This window comes from Colletotrichum fructicola (genome assembly GCF_000319635.2).
Source record: "Colletotrichum fructicola Nara gc5 chromosome Unknown KSG_Nara_v1_contig03, whole genome shotgun sequence".
Lineage (NCBI taxonomy): Eukaryota > Fungi > Ascomycota > Sordariomycetes > Glomerellales > Glomerellaceae > Colletotrichum > Colletotrichum fructicola.
The window spans coordinates 4,316,590-4,332,094 of NW_027094053.1; the positions used below are offsets into that span (position 1 = coordinate 4,316,590).

The following is a 15,505-nucleotide window of genomic DNA, read 5'->3' on the forward strand; positions in this document are numbered from 1 at the left end:
GAATTGACCTCCAGCTTTCGCTTCCTCTCGCGCGCAGCAGCAGCCAGCGCCGCAGTTGTGGGTAAGCGAGAGCCTGGGACCTGGGGGGGGCCCGTGGTAGGTCCGGAAAGGGATGCACGGGTGGGGTTTTCCCCCTTCCAGAAGTACAGGGGTACAAGGCCAATCTTGCTATTTACGCGCAGAAGGAGCTGCATCACGCAGGGCTTCGCGCAGCGCGCAGCATCCACGGCCAAGTACCTTCCCGCCCAGGAGGTACTTCGCGCCGAGGTGAAGGGTGAAGGGTGAGCGTGAGAGGTGCCATTTAATCAAAGGATACGTACCGCGGCACCCTCCGCTTCCGCCGCCGGCCTCAATACTCTCACTCTCAGTAAAGTATTCGTACCTTTTCGTAGCAACGAGAGCATCCATCTCATCCACCAAGGATGCATCAGGTCTTGGGGCTTGCTTGCTTGCTTGCTTCACTGAACTCAGCGAGTAGCGGCCCAGGAAGCCACGGAAGCTTGCCTTTTTCTCCTCTTCATCCATCCCCCTTCTCTTCAGTCGTCCGAAGCGTCATCTCTTGGTCTCCCGCCCTTCTTGCCCCGAGCCAGTCGCTTGTCTCTCATTCATCTTGATCGATGCTCCATGCTCCATGCCATGCCTCAGGCAATACCTTAATTCGCGAGATGCCCTCTGCATCCCGCCCGCAGCAGCAGCAGCAGCATTTCATCCAGTCTGCCCTACATCCATTGTCAGGGCGAGGGCGAAACACTTCGACACCTCGCGACAAGGCCCAGCTGTCTCTTACCCCTTCAGGCATGGCTTGACTCGAAAAATGGCGATAGCACGCTACATTTCGCACTCTCCACAACAACCTCGCGGGACACCGGACGATGATCCATGGCCCTTTCAGACTTTATGTACAGCGACTTATTTCCCTCAGGGTCATGACACGCCGTGACGACAAAGACCCGGCGCGCCTGCAACCATGGAGGACGACCAGAAAAATAAAAATACGGGCCACGCACTAATGCCTCGACCGCCTTACTCACCGCGATGCACCATGAGCGAGATGCACTCAATCTCACAAGACGTGTACTCATTGTCGGCCAGAAACGGGGCTGGCGATGACAAACAACCACTGGGAAAAAAGCTGCAGCTGTGGTCGATTTTTTCGGACGCACCCGCAGAAAGTTGCAGCGGGATCAATGGGTTCGGATACTCGGTCGGCGAGGATCAAGGGGATAACACTCAGGTCTCAAGCTAACACATCACCACGATCCAGCGGCTCAGGACGCTTGGCCGGCGCACTCCAGCACTTTGTTTGGAGCAGCCTGGAACCTTGAATTGGTGATGCCCACTACAGGCTTCCATTTCAGCCTGGAATCCCCTTGAACACACAACCCGGGGAGGTGAACTTTGGGCGTTTAAAGCCTGCGTGTACCATCATTCACACTCCAGGCCGCAATTCCTCCCATTGCATGACCGAGGAAGGCATGGACGGCCGAGGAACCGCTGGGAGATAGATAGCAACCTGCATCAACCTTCCCAACCAACCGGTCCTGAGTCCTGAAAACGGGGTAGGCGCCGATTCAGCAAGGTCATCTACGAGCAGGGAGAAGCCGGGTCGGACACACACAGTGAAGTGAATGACCAACTTCGAGCGGACATCAACCAAGCCCGGGTTGGAACATCGTGGGCTCGCTGATGGGGGCGTCGGAGTGGCCAAAGAACCATCGCAATCTGCCTTCCCTGCACCCGTCATTTACATCACCACTCCTTGCAATTTGCAACCTCTCGTCTCGCGAAACTCGAAGGGCAGAGTGCTGTCTGTCGGCATGTTCAAAGACTTTCGCCTGCCTTCACAGACATATCAAGAGCACCGGTATCGACGATGACCTCGCGGCCAGCCGGCCCCCATTGTTGGGAATGGGAGCCCTAAACGCTGTGGAAAGGGGCTGGGCTGCCAAACCTCCCGCATTTGCCGTGGTCACACTTCCCTGTCAGATGGATACAAAAAAATGCTTTTACCCCCAACTCCAATCCCACTTGACGAGAGCCAATCGAACTCCCGAGGGTCAAACATCCCAACCGGACACCAACAGAAAATGGAAAGCCAAGTGGCGCGAGATGAGGCCAGAGCGACATCCGGGAACTCGCCCAAGCCGCTGGGTGAATCCCACGAAAAGAAGAAAAGGGAACAGCTCCGTTCGTCTCACCGCATTACCGCACGCATCCCGAGAATTCGCCCACCATCATTGCAATACGCCCCTTACACAGTCCAAGATCACCAGTAAGAATCGACAACCACATTCAGTCGAGACCAACGCCTCGCTCCTGTCGCCCAGAGAGAACGCAGACAGACGAGTAGGCGACGCAGGCTTCGTCTTTTTTGCACACGTCTCGTGAGTGGGGAAGAAACCATCTTCTTTTCGGCGGTCAGCATTAGCAGGCCGGCGACAAACACTCACTCGCGAGCCATCAGCCATTCAGTCCCGTTTCATCGCATCCGTGCGAATACTATCACCGTCCACTACGAGTGCCCGTTAGACTTGCGTTTGATCCGTACCCCAAATCCACCTCAGGGATGTCTCTTTTCTGACTGCGTCATGCATCACCGTCGCCCACGGCCGATCATCACCACCGTCCGTACCAGAAGGGAGCTTGCTCTGTCGTCATCCCCCAAAGCCAAACTTCGCCGTGCATCCCCGAAACCACCCCGACGCCTGCAACGCTCCACAATCCAGAGTTACTTCCGTGAACGGCTTCATCGCCATGATTTCTTCCTGTGCCACACTCTTGCACCATCTCCCGACCCACAGTACCAGCCGTCTATTGTATGCGCAAGCACCGCGCGGCCATCGCGAGAATTGAAAATGCCAGAGGTCTTACGCCGTCGCCAACCACAGGCTCTAGATGCAGTCCATCTACAACGATCGTTATTTCCTGGCTTCGGAGAGACAACATCCACCGTCTTTTCTCCTCTCAGCTATCGTTGATCGGCCATTGACCAAGGAACCATACACCAGCAGGAATGCCATCGCATCAGCGGCAAGCTGCCGCCGACTGGAATGCGTTGCTATATTTACAACGGCAGCAATGCCACAAACCTATATCAGGGGCTCGAGAAGTCTCGACAGCCGTGTTGAATGGATTAACTACTCACTACTCATTGTAAAACGCGCAACATTCCAACATGCATTTCATCACCAAGATTCTTCAAGCGGCCGTCATCCTGCACGTCGCCTTCCAGGGCGCGTCCAGTGCCATCATGCGCGGCCGATCCGGCGAGATCGACTCGATCCAAGAGGCCCAGCTCTCGACCCGCGCTCTCACCGACCAACTGGAGGACCTCGACAACCAGCTGGGCGAGTTCTTGAGCAACTACAAGGGCGGCCATCTGAAGCCCGACGGGGACACCACCAGCATCTCGACCATTGCGACCGCCGACATCGAAAAGAGACAGAACCTCCAGATCTCCCAGCAAGCCCTCCAGGATCTCCTCAAGCTCATTCAGTCGATCGAGACGCAGATCTCCGCCATCATCGCGTCCGGCGGCAGCTCGCCGAGTGGCGGCGCCGTACAGACCCCGGCCCCGGCCATCACGGGAGGCAACCCGGCGCCCGTCGCTACCCCCGGCCCTGGTGTCTCCCCGGTAAAGTCGGCCAATCCGCCGGTTTCCAACCTGTTCTCGGCCTCCAACCCCGTAGCACCCAACCCCGGGGCTACCAACCCGCCGGCAGCTTCCAACCCCGTGGCGTCCAACCCGTCGAACCCTGGAGCTACTAACAACCCTGGTGTAGGTCCTATCGTCCCCGCCCCCTTTCTAACAAACTCAGGTGCAGGCGCAGGTGGTGCCGGAAACCCCATGACCACCGCATATGGAACAGCTACTACGACCGGTACGCGATGCAAGACGACCCTCACTCAGACGTTTACCGCTTACGTCTATGAAGATGGCAGTCCGGCAGGAGCCCCTGCCAAAGCACGTGACGTGCATTCCCACCATGACGACCCGGAGGACTCGGACCTTGATGGTTCTGAGGAGGATGCCGAAGTCGTCCCGGCGGTCGAGCCCAGAGCCGCCGAACACGACGGCGATGTGGAAGATGTCCAAAGTGCGGCCGAGTCGTGGAGGGCCTTGACACGCCGTGAGTCGCGAAGGGGCCCCGATCGCTCCAATCTCCTCCTCATCCGTGAGGAAGGAGGTCTTTTTGAGAACTTGAACTAGCAAAGGGCGACGCTGAGACTAAGGTAACCTGCACCTGTCCGTCGGGAAGCGACTTTCAAAACCTAATTCGATGGCGCAGGAAATTCAACATTACATCAGCCGGAGGTTAATGACGGGTTATGATGGACGAGAACGGATGAATCGGCAACGACCGCAATGATTATGACATTCATTTGATACGACACGCAACGACTAGACGCACACAGCATACGACACACGACAACATTGTTATAGATTAGATGGACGAGGTGCCGGGGGAAATAGGTTATCACGACGGACACATCTTCAACAGATGAGCATTCTTTATTCAAGCAGAGCACTCATTAATACAACGACTTTGTCTTCTTATCTTTGGTTAACAGCTTTCTATTGGTGATCTGGGTGAAACCTGTTAGTGTCTCAGCCACAATGCTCGGGTCCGTGTGCCACACGTCCGTTCCGCGGCAATCATCGGTGAAAAAAATGGGCCTTCTCCAAACTCAGAATAGAACTCGGCCGCCCCCAATCATCACAGACACCAAAGTCAGCATCTCGACGGCAACGACAACTCTACAGAGCGGGACAGAACGACTACCCAATTGTCTTTCAATTATATTTTCTTATCTCAAAGTACCAGCTTGAATATGCGCAACCAAGGGTCGTACAGGGTTTATCTGGGGTAAAAAAAGCCAGAGAGCGGCTTATCATGGTCAAGATGGACTCAAAAGGTCGTAAACAAGGGCGTGGCCGGCAGGATGAGGGTGGAACAATGTGTCGTTCACGCCCAAGTGACCCGTGTGACCAGAGATTAGGTTGATATGACAAACAGAAAATGGACGGGCGGCGGACGGGGGCTTCGTGTCATGTCTGGCCGGAGCGAGCAACCCCTCACGTAGAGGCCGGAATTGTTCCTCGTGAGGCCGGTTCTGTTCCGGCCATTTACTATATCACGGCGCCGAGTGGCGGAAAGTCCCAACCATCTGAACTTGGACTCTCACTCCTCACAACGCCTACACACAAAAGGCTCTCCTCACTTCAACAGGATTTCCCTGATATATTTTTGCCAATTTTTTCGGGTTTCTTTGCATACCCATATCACTTATACCCCCTCTCTCAAGCCGTATAAGTCGACTTACACGGACATTCTCGTACAATACACCCAATACGCACGCACTCAATATCCATTACACACCATCATCATCTCATAACCCACACAACCCACCCAAACCCAACACATCCCTACTTTCACTTACACACATACTCATCCACCCCACGTCTTACCCCCGTAGTTCATCACACAATGGGTTCTCTTGACTCCACCCCGTTCCCCGTCCTGGACGACACCCGGCCGGAGGACAACTCCCTCCCCGCCTTCATGGTCTCCACCACCCGCGGCTTCTTGCCCCGTGCGGATCCCGTCGCCGTGCTGCCGGCCGAGTTCCAACCCCTTGAAGACATCTTGGCCAACATGCCTGTGAAGAAGCTCGACGGTACTCCGGGTTACTTGGCTTCATCCAAGCTGGGTGACGTCGTCGAGAAGGAATTCCCCAACCTCACAGAGCACATTGACAAGTACAAGGAGAACCTGCCCCTGATGAACGCTCTCTACCGCGATTACTCTTTCCTTGCCTCTGCTTATCTGCTCGAGCCCTGCCATGAGCGTTTCGTCAGAGGCGAGGGGTACGGTCTCGGTCGTCAGGTTCTCCCCAAGAACATCTCCCTACCTATCGCTCGTTGTGCCGAGATGTAAGTTTCTCTCATCTACGTTCTCCCTTCTCCATTACTACATCCTATGCTTTCAAATGTCCTAACATCCATCCAGCACCGGTTTCAAGCCTTGGATGGAGTACGCCGGCTCGTATGCCCTCTACAACTACCGCCTCGCCGACCCTGCCAAGGGCATGGACTACGACAACATCCGCCTCATCCGCGCCTTCGAGCACGGCCTGGACCCCAAGTCCTCCGAGGCAGGCTTCGTCCTCGTCCACATCGACATGGTCAAGAACACCGGCCCCCTCGTCAAGGGCACCATGGCCGCGCTCCGCTGCACGTCCCGCGCCGGCTCCGTCGACCGCGCCTCCCTCAACCAGGGGCTCTCCGAGGTCCTCGCCTCGCTGCGCAAGATCAACCACACCATGGAGACCATGTGGGACAAGTCGCGCCCGCAGAGCTACACCTCCTTCCGCACCTTCATCTTCGGCATCACCAGCCAGAGCATGTTCCCCAACGGCGTCGTCTACGAGGGCGTCAATAACGACGAGCCCATGTCCTTCCGCGGCGAGTCCGGCGCCAACGACTCCATCGTGCCCCTCATGGACAACCTCCTCCAGGTCCCCATGCCCGACACCCCGCTCACCGAGATCCTCAAGGACTTCCGCTCCTACCGCCCCAGCAACCACCGCCAGTTCCTGCTGCACGTCAAGGACCGCTCGCTCGAGCTCGGCCTCAAGGACGCCGCGCTCGCCGGCAAGACGCCCGCCGCCGCGCTCGCGAGCGACGACGAGGTCGAGGCCCTCAAGCAGACCCGCCGCCTGTGGCTGCTGATCCTCCACCAGGTGCGCGACTTCCGCTGGCGCCACTGGTGCTTCGCGCGCGAGTACATCCTCAAGCGCACCAGCCACCCGACGGCCACCGGCGGCAGCCCCATCGTCACCTGGCTGCCCAACCAGCTCGAGGCCGTGCTGTCCGAGATGGAGAACCTCTACACGGAGCTCGGCGGGCGCGAGGGCGAGTGGGACCTCGGCGAGGAGATGCGGGACGTCATGGACCTCGTGTCGCGGCAGAAGGAGACGCTGAGAAAGGAGGTGTCCAAGTACTGTGCGGAGAGGGGCGTCAATCCTCACACTGCTTGAAGGAGGGGTTAGGTCCGTACAACGAAAAAGAAAGTGATGCTGATAACGAGTTTGGTTTTTTTTTTCTGGTTTCTATCGGCTTTCACCCGCATTCAAGCGTCGCGGTGTGGTGGCACATGGTCTGACATGCAAACATGTAATTCAAAATTTATTATCAAAGAATTTGCTGATGCATTTGGCGCTATGCTGTCATGTGATGATACCATGCGGGCGCGCTAAAAACAATCAAAAAGATGACATGAACACTTCTGTCTTTTTTTTGGACGGCTGCTGATTACTTGTTCAGCGCCCTGTCCATATCTTTCCTCCATTCCGGAGCTTTCTTCCTGAGCACCCAGACACACAGATAACCCGTAATCCACGTGAAAATGCCCAGGATTGTAAATAGCCACCCGTTCCCGATTGCGTTGATAACGGGCTGCGCGGCGATGGCTCCGATGCACGAGAAGATGTTGCGCACAAAGTTGTTGACCGCCACACCTCCCGAGCTGCGCTTGGGCATGAACTCCGTTAGCATGGTAGTGGCGGCGCCGCTAGGGAAAGAAGTGATGTTAGCCAAAGTTGACTGATAAGAAGGCATCGCCAGAACCAAAACGACAGACGAAGGGGACAAAGACTTACAACACCAGCATCGAGCTGATCCCAAAGAAGAAAAGACCGATACACGGCACAAACCAGAAAAGACCCTTCTGGACCACCCAGCCGTAGAAGATGAGGGCAGCGGGATACACCGTCGCGGCGATCCACGCGTTCTCGCGCATCCTGTCCTCGGGGAGCATGATGAGCTTGCCGTTGGCGTCGTAGCGGCCCGCCTTCTTGGCCTCCCTCGCCATGATGTGGTCGAGCCAGCGGCCGCCGAGGATCGAGGCGATGAAGTAGCCCAGGCCCGCGGGGAAGTAGAACAGGCCGATGATGAGCACGCTGAAGCCGTACGGCTCCTTGGAGAAGGTCGACTGCACCGAGATGTTGACGACGAAGAGCGCGCCAAAGGTGATGGCCGCGAAGGCGACCGTGATGATCACCGGCGGGAAGCGCAGGTACAGCAGCACGGAGAGCGGGTCGAGGAAGAACTTCTTCAGCAGCGCGCCCGCCTTCTTGGTGTGCACCTTGACCGACTCGGTCGTCTTGGTGCGGGAGAGGGCGTTCTTCTCGCCCTGAGCGGCAGCAGCCGGGGGAAGTGCGGGCTTGGGCTTCGCCAGGGTCTCGGGCAGGCAGAACAGGATCATGATGAGCACGAGGCCGCCGTAGATGGCGAGCGCCCACATGGTGGACTGCCAGCCGAAGCGCTGCGACAGGGCGCCGCCGATGATGGGGGCGAGGAGCGGGCCGCACAGGGGGCCGAGGTAGAAGATGGACATGCCGCGGCCGCGCTCGCGGGGTTCCCAGATGTCGGCGATGGTGCCGGCGCCGACGGCCTGGACGGAGGCGCTCGCGCCGCCGCCGAGGAGGCGCATCACGATGAGCATCTCGATGTTGACGCTGATCGCGCTGAGGACTGAGAAGACGACAAAGAGGGCGAAGGAGATTAGGTAGATTGTGCGGCGGCCGAGTGTTTCTGAAAAGGAGGACCACCAGAGCGGGAAGATGGCCATGGCAAGCATGTAGAATGCCACCGACAAGTTGGTGACTGTTGCCGAAACACCAAACTCCTCAGACATTTGACCCAAGGCCGCTTTTTTAGGTCATACCGTGTTAGTAAAATTGTGTCATTGGCATTGTTTTTTTTTTTTTTTTTTTTGGAACGAGCGAGCTTACGATAAAAGATGGAAGAGCCCATAGGAGACACGGCAGCAGCCAGGGCAATGATCAACGTGATTGTCCATTTTGTCTTGTTTGTGTAGTCATATGGACGGTCTACCTCCGGAATGATGGCGAGCTGGCCGAAAAGGCCTCTCCGTTTTGATCGGGGCACGATTGACAGAGCACGGGAGCGGGTGGAGGAGGCCCGGGACCGAGTCCTGGCGGCCGGGGCGGCGGCGGCTGATGGGTCCGCATCCAGCGCCGGCTCCGGCGACTCGCGAGATCCGTCATCATCATTCCGACCAATTTCTGTGATTTCATCTTCACTATCGCTGGACTGGCTCTGCTCCTCTCTCTGCTCAGAAGCTGTTTCCGGCGGAAAAGGATCCTTTTCCGGGTCTCGTGACGAGGCAGTCATTGTGTGGGATTTTTGTTGGCCGAGTCGGCGCCGAGGTTTCGAGGATGGGAAACAAGATGGGAATTGCGGCAGCCAAGCAAGTAGTTGTTGGGCGCTCAGAAGCCAAAAGGGGTATTTCCAACTTTCAAGACCCACGACCGAACAGCCAAGAAAAAAACCCTTTAGAAGATGGAGAAGGGCGAACGAAATGACGAAAGAGAATGGACGGGGCCTGGCCGACTTTTTTAATCGGGTGCTGCACTGGGAAAACGGGTTTCCCAACCCCCACCCCAGGAGGCCTGGTCATGTCCATGATGGCTAGCCTGCCTTTTTTTCACCAAAGGAGACAGTCATTGAAATCTCTCCTACCCATCGGCTAACTGTACCGTTCCGCAGTGGAGTGCGGATCGACACCGAGCTCGGCTCCTGGCAGCCGATGTTTCGAGCGCGAGAGATGCCTCGGTGGTCCTCTCCATAGTGGGCCAGCAGGGTGGCAGCCGCCGCGCGGTGTACGTACAAACTCCATACGTTCAAGATGCAGAAGAATAGCAACGCGAACCGCGAGCGCGAGCACCGCCAGGTGAGCAGCAGCAGTTTGTAAGTGAGCACGAGGCGGAGTGTTCGAATCCAGCACTTGCGTAAGGAATGACGATATAGACGCTGAGAAAAGACGGCAAAGCGGCACTGCAGCAGGTCGTCTGGTCTTTTGATGCTCGGTTTCCGCCCACTATGTCCGCTCAGCTTAGTAAAACGGCACCGCGGTCGGCAATTTTTTGGGGGCAGGGTGATATGTTGGTTGCTAGGTGGCCAGCCTAGTCTAGCAATACCCGCTGATGCGCCGCTCGTCTCTTATCGAAGGCGAGTGTCTTATCGGGACGGGGAGAGCCAAAGCGGCAGCTCCAACACCGGAGTAGGCAGGCTGGTCGCGGGGTGCATACGGAGAACACGGAGTATGTACGGAGTATGCCCTGGGGCGTAGACCTTGCATGTCTTGGCTGTGTCGTCGAAATCCATTCCAAACGAGGGAGGTGATAAAAGTAGAAACTTTTTTGTTTGACATGGTGGAAATACGGATGACAAGGGCCAACATGAGACGGGCCAAAGAAGAGTTCAGGCGTCGCAGGAGCTCCGACAAAGGGGGACACTTTACGAACGCCTTCCATGACTCGGAGAAGACGCCGTTATGGTTGCATTTTGCGACGACAGCGGCGAATCCCCGGAGAAAAGAAACAGAGTCAGCTCCGTGGCGAGTTCAAAAGGCAGAGTCAAGCATCCAGTTCCCAAGTCATCGACACCAGGGTGCTGGGGAAACACAACAATAGAATGTCGCATTCAGGCCGACAACCCCAGCGAAAGTTTGTCACGACGTTTTCCACGATGCTCAGTGGCTGGGCATCAAATGATAGGTACTTAGGTACCTGCGCACGCAGCGGCCCCATTGCGATTTGTGGATCCTTGTCTTCATCATCCAGGTCTGTACTTTGAAAACAACGGTTGACAAAATATAAGTAGCTTTTCGGAGTTGATAGAAGCAAATGAGGCTCTGGGTACAGACTCAGTCTCCATCTTGCATTCAAATAAGCTTATTTGGATTGACAAGAAGCTACTGGCATTGGCAAAGTTACTTCAATCCACCAAAACTCAAGACTGATCACCCTGTAGCCGTTTCCCTCCCGCTTGAGCTCCGGCTCCGAGTGCGGGGCTCCAAATTTTTGCAGCGTCCAGTGGCGCGTCCTCTCATTTTAGAGGGGTTTAGTGACATGCTGATAGCTTCACCAATTGACTCACACACAATATCAGACTGTCGTCGGTGCAAGTGCAACAATTATTGCACAAAGTAACATCCTGACACAGATTCACCCTCCCAACCGCCAATCCACCATGTCTCTTACCAACGCCTCGCCTGTCGATTGCGCAAAGAGCGCCAAGTCGGCCTCTCACATCCTCGCCACACTCCCCGCCGAAGCCCGCAACGACGCTCTCACGGCCATTCACGCCGCCCTCACCGAGGCCAAGGATGACATCCTCGCCGCAAATGCACGCGACTTGGAGCTCGCCCGCAAGGCTGCTGCCGATGGAACCCTGAGCCAGAGTCTCGTCTCTCGCTTGGACTTGGGCAAGAAGGGCAAGTTTGAGGATATGCTTAAGGGTATCTTGGATGTGAGAGATCTGGAGGACCCAGGTATGTGAATTTCACACGACACTCGAATGATCATATGAGTCTAACGCAAAGCAGTTGGCAAGGTCACGCTGAGAACAAAGCTGGACGATGGTCTCATCCTCGAGAGAGTCACTTGCCCCATCGGCGTACTGCTCATCATTTTCGAGGCTCGCCCCGAGGTCATCGCCAACATCGCCTCCCTGGCCATCAAGTCTGGCAATGCTGCCATCCTCAAGGGCGGCAAGGAGTCTACCGAGTCATTCGTGGCCATCTCGCAGGTCATCTCCTCCGCCCTCGAGAACCTCCAGAAGCCCAAGGTCCCCAACTCAGCCGTCCAGCTCGTCAGCTCTCGCGACGTCATTCCCCAGCTGCTTGCACTCGACGAGTACATTGACCTCGTCGTCCCCCGTGGCTCTAACGAGCTTGTCCGCTACATCAAGGAGAACACCAAGATCCCCGTCCTGGGCCATGCCGATGGCTTGTGCTCTATCTTCCTGACCGGTTCGGCGGACCCCAAGATGGCGGCGGATGTCGTTGTTGACTCCAAGACGAGCTACCCCGCCGCCTGCAACAGTGTGGAGACCCTGCTGGTGCAGGAGTCTGCCCTCGAGACTTCGTTCCCCGTGGTTGCAGAGGCTCTGATTGCTAAGGGCGTGACGCTTCACTGCGATCGCCAATCCAAGGAGGCCCTTCTGTCTAAGCTCTGTGGCGACGCTGCTTCCAAGGTGGTCGATGTCAAGGATGCCGACTACGATACTGAGTTCCTGTCCCTCGACGTCGCAGTCAAGGTCGTTTTCTCCATGGCCGAGGCCGTGCAGCACATCAACACCCACGGTTCCAAGCACACCGAGGCCATCCTTACCTCGGACGAGCAGGAGGCTGAGAAGTTCATGAACTCTGTGGACACTGCGGGTGCCTACTGGAACGCGTCCACCCGCATGGCGGACGGCATGCGTTACGGCTTCGGCACTGAGGTTGGTATTAGCACCAACAAGATCCACTCTCGTGGCCCCGTTGGCTTGGAGGGTCTCATGATTTACAAGTACAAGATTAGGGGACACGGTCAGGTTTCGTTGGCGTATGGCGAGGGAGAGGGCAAGAAGCCTTTCAAGCACGAGAATATGGCTATCTAAGGGATAGTCAAAAGCAAATGACTTTGGGCGTTTGGCGGGCCTCTTGGAACGAGGAAAATGAATGAAAAAAAAGAAAGCCATGGTCTCGGAAGTTGCGTTGCTTGACATGCCTGACTCTATGGAGTGACTCAAGCGCCCCCCAGCCAGCATCGGCCGTCGATCGGGGCGGCCCCACTGCACGCCGATACCTGCCGGTTCGGTACGGACACGACGGCCGGCGACGAAAGACGCCGCCATCTAGGGTTAATCACAAGCCAAGCATGCCTTGTTGCCCTGTATGAGTGACGTTGAGCATTTGCCGGTCTCACCTGCAGCTGCAGAACATCTTGGCCATTCTTGGGCCACGTTGCCACGTATCTAACCCGTCCAGGGCCACAACCAGCTTGTCCGGCAGCCCGCGCAACTGGATTGACCCCGAGTTACCCGGTGACATGCACGCAACAGACCAGACTGGACGTTCAGCCCATCTCATGATGAATTTTGAACCTGTTCAAACAAATTGGAGACAAGGTGAGTTGCAGGGAGAGACTCGGCAAGCCAATGAAAGGGAGCGCCGCCGTTGGACAGCTCTAAGCGCCGCCCCTCTTCACCTGGCGCCAAAAAGAGTTAGGGACGCTCTCCATTCGCCTGGGCGCTGCCTTTCCTCGGCGGCGATTGGACAACACCCCCAAAGTCCCAGCCAGCTCGAATTAGAATCTTTGAGAGCTCCAGTACACCATCGATGCAGGACCAACGGGAAGCTGGGGGCGATGCGGCCAGATGTCGAGGCCAACCCGGGCCGTGGGACAGGGGTCTGGCGGAGCTTGCAGCAGGAGCTGGGATTGCTCTGGCGCGTGGGAAGCTCCCTCATTAATGGTCCTGAACCCCGAGGCGCCCGTCTTTCGCGACACTTTTTTCCTCCCTCCTCCCCTTTACCCATTGCGATACGGGCGCGGCAGATTGGAGAAGAAATCAATTCGAATTTGACTTCATTCTTGTGGAACTTGGATCGTATTGTTCGTGCTACTCTACCGTTAGAAGCAGGCTGCGATTACCTGTAAGTGCGGGGCAGCGATGCGATGCGACCATCTTGGCGACGACTGACCTGTTGGCAGGTCACCCTCTGAGTCCTACTCAGCTTACTCTACCGTCATCTACCTTCATTTTCGACTCATTCGAAGCTGTTTCGGTTCTCTGACACCGTCGCCGAAAAGACGCGAATCTCAAAGTGGCCATGTCCGCCCAATACTATCCTCGTGAGTCGCTCTTTTACCCCGCCAAACGGAGCTTGCGCTGACAACCTCACAGCTCCCCCTTCGGGAGGTATGTACTTTCTACCGTCGCAAGCACCTTTTCCTCAACCATTTTGCTGACAAGACCCAAGGCCATGCCCAGCAGAACTACCCTCCGCCGCCGCAATCGCCCCCCGCGCACCAGACCAAGTTCTCGTATCCTGCTCCTCCCTCACAACCTCAGCGCGGCCACAGTGGAAGCTACCCTCCGCCGCCGCAGCCCTCGCCGGGGCAGTCGCAGAACTATCCCCCTCCTCCCATAACCTCGCCGACCTCCCAGAACTTCCCTCCTCCCAAGTCGAGCACGCCTCAGAACTACCCACCTCCTCCCCAAGCTTCGGCAGCACAGAACGCGAACTACCCCCCTCCTCCACAGGCATCTCCGAGCCAGGGGCGAAGCTATCCGCCACCTCCCCAGGGAACATCGTCGCCCGCCCAGGGTCAACCGCAATACCCGCCGCCTCCTGGTCTTGCGCAGCAGCAAGCACAACAGCAGCAGCAAGTGCAGCAACAGCCGTCACCCCAACCGTCCCCTCCGCACTCGCAGCAGTTTCATCAGACGCAGCTTCCGGTGAGGAATTCAGGGTCCCATGAGGCGGGTTCGCAATTCTCTACGCCTCCCCCCTCCTTCGACGGTCCCCCAGATGCTGCGGCCCTTCCAGAGAAGCAATACGTAGAGGAGGCCCCGGTCGACACCAGCAACCCCGCTAATCTCCAGGGAGGAGCTCCGGCCGCCACACATTTCCTGGGAGCGACTGCGACCGTCGATGATGTTGGCACATTCAACGGAGGCAGCTACCGCATCAGCCACAGAGACAGCAACACCATCCTGACCATTCAGCTTGCCGTGGGCTGCCCGCTGACGGCGAAGCCTGGCGTCATGGTGGCCATGTCGCACTCGATCACGCTGAGGGGCCAGATCAAGTTCAGCATGAAGAAGCTCGTTGCCGGAGCGGAACTCGCCAGCTCGACCTTTGTCGGGCCCGGCGAGCTTCTCTTGGCCCCGCCCATGCTCGGCGACATCACCAGTCTGCGCCTGACCGGCAAGGAGACGTGGTCGGTCGGCCAGGACGCCTATGTCGCGTCAACGCAAGGTGTTATCAAGGACTACAAGCGCCAGGGCCTCAGCAAGGCTATCTTCAGTGGCGAGGGCTTGTATGTGTACAAGATCAGCGGTACCGGTCTGCTCTGGCTGACCAGCTTTGGTGCCATCATCCGCAAGGATGTAAGTGAGCTCCCAGACATGTATTCAAACGGACGACTGACCAGTTTTTAGCTTATGGAGGGCGAGAAGTATGTTGTCGACAACGGCCATCTCGTAGCATGGAACGTCAAGTACATCATGGAGCGGGTTGCTTCTGGTGGCATCATCTCTGGTATCTCATCTGGCGAGGGCTTGGTTTGCAAGTTCACCGGCCCAGGTACCGTCTTCATGCAGACGAGGAACGCTGTGAGTATCCTCTTTGCCAGTTTTTGAGATCAAATTTGCTGACATGTATGATTGCAGAAACATTTCTATGCGTACCTTCAAGGACAACAGCACCAATCTGTCTAAAAGAAAGTTGACAGTGGTGTGGCCGAGGCAATGTAGACGTTGCAATATGTCAGCCCAGGAGGTGCATGATGTGATGATGAAAAGAATCATAATATTTCAATACTTATAGCGTGGCAAATTGATATCCTCTCAATGTTTCAACACGGGGTCATGGGCTTTGATTACAAAAGTATTGGTGTGGATCGTCTCGAAATCCATATGACTATT

The 15,505-nt window shown here is 56.6% G+C and overlaps 5 protein-coding genes across 5 annotated transcripts; 4 read left to right on the forward strand and 1 right to left on the reverse strand.

Annotated features, from left to right (window-relative positions):
• Positions 1-3,175: 3,175 nt before the first annotated feature.
• CGGC5_v006026 (uncharacterized protein) lies at positions 3,176-4,370 on the forward strand (the record flags this gene model as incomplete). Its single annotated transcript, XM_032033595.1, has 4 exons — positions 3,176-3,881; positions 3,936-4,130; positions 4,211-4,233; positions 4,290-4,370. The coding sequence occupies 4 exons, from the start codon at positions 3,176-3,178 to the stop codon at positions 4,368-4,370; spliced, it is 1,005 nt and encodes a 334-aa protein (XP_031887148.1).
• Positions 4,371-5,489: 1,119 nt separating this feature from the next.
• Ido1 (Indoleamine 2,3-dioxygenase 1) lies at positions 5,490-7,041 on the forward strand (the record flags this gene model as incomplete). Its single annotated transcript, XM_032033596.1, has 2 exons — positions 5,490-5,935; positions 6,012-7,041. The coding sequence occupies 2 exons, from the start codon at positions 5,490-5,492 to the stop codon at positions 7,039-7,041; spliced, it is 1,476 nt and encodes a 491-aa protein (XP_031887153.1).
• A 274-nt stretch (positions 7,042-7,315) lies between these two features.
• OpS2 (MFS transporter OpS2) lies at positions 7,316-9,199 on the reverse strand (the record flags this gene model as incomplete). Its single annotated transcript, XM_032033597.1, has 3 exons — positions 7,316-7,574; positions 7,663-8,713; positions 8,797-9,199. 3 exons carry the CDS (start codon positions 9,197-9,199, stop codon positions 7,316-7,318), a joined length of 1,713 nt encoding a protein of 570 aa, XP_031887154.1.
• A 1,860-nt stretch (positions 9,200-11,059) lies between these two features.
• On the forward strand, positions 11,060-12,472 carry pro1 (putative gamma-glutamyl phosphate reductase; the record flags this gene model as incomplete). Its single annotated transcript, XM_032033598.1, has 2 exons — positions 11,060-11,360; positions 11,415-12,472. 2 exons carry the CDS (start codon positions 11,060-11,062, stop codon positions 12,470-12,472), a joined length of 1,359 nt encoding a protein of 452 aa, XP_031887151.1.
• A 749-nt stretch (positions 12,473-13,221) lies between these two features.
• CGGC5_v006030 (Uncharacterized protein) lies at positions 13,222-15,298 on the forward strand (the record flags this gene model as incomplete). The annotated part of the gene is made up of 7 exons (XM_032033599.2): positions 13,222-13,508; positions 13,567-13,640; positions 13,681-13,707; positions 13,760-13,774; positions 13,836-14,968; positions 15,020-15,193; positions 15,251-15,298. The coding sequence occupies 7 exons, from the start codon at positions 13,222-13,224 to the stop codon at positions 15,296-15,298; spliced, it is 1,758 nt and encodes a 585-aa protein (XP_031887152.2).
• Positions 15,299-15,505: the final 207 nt, after the last annotated feature.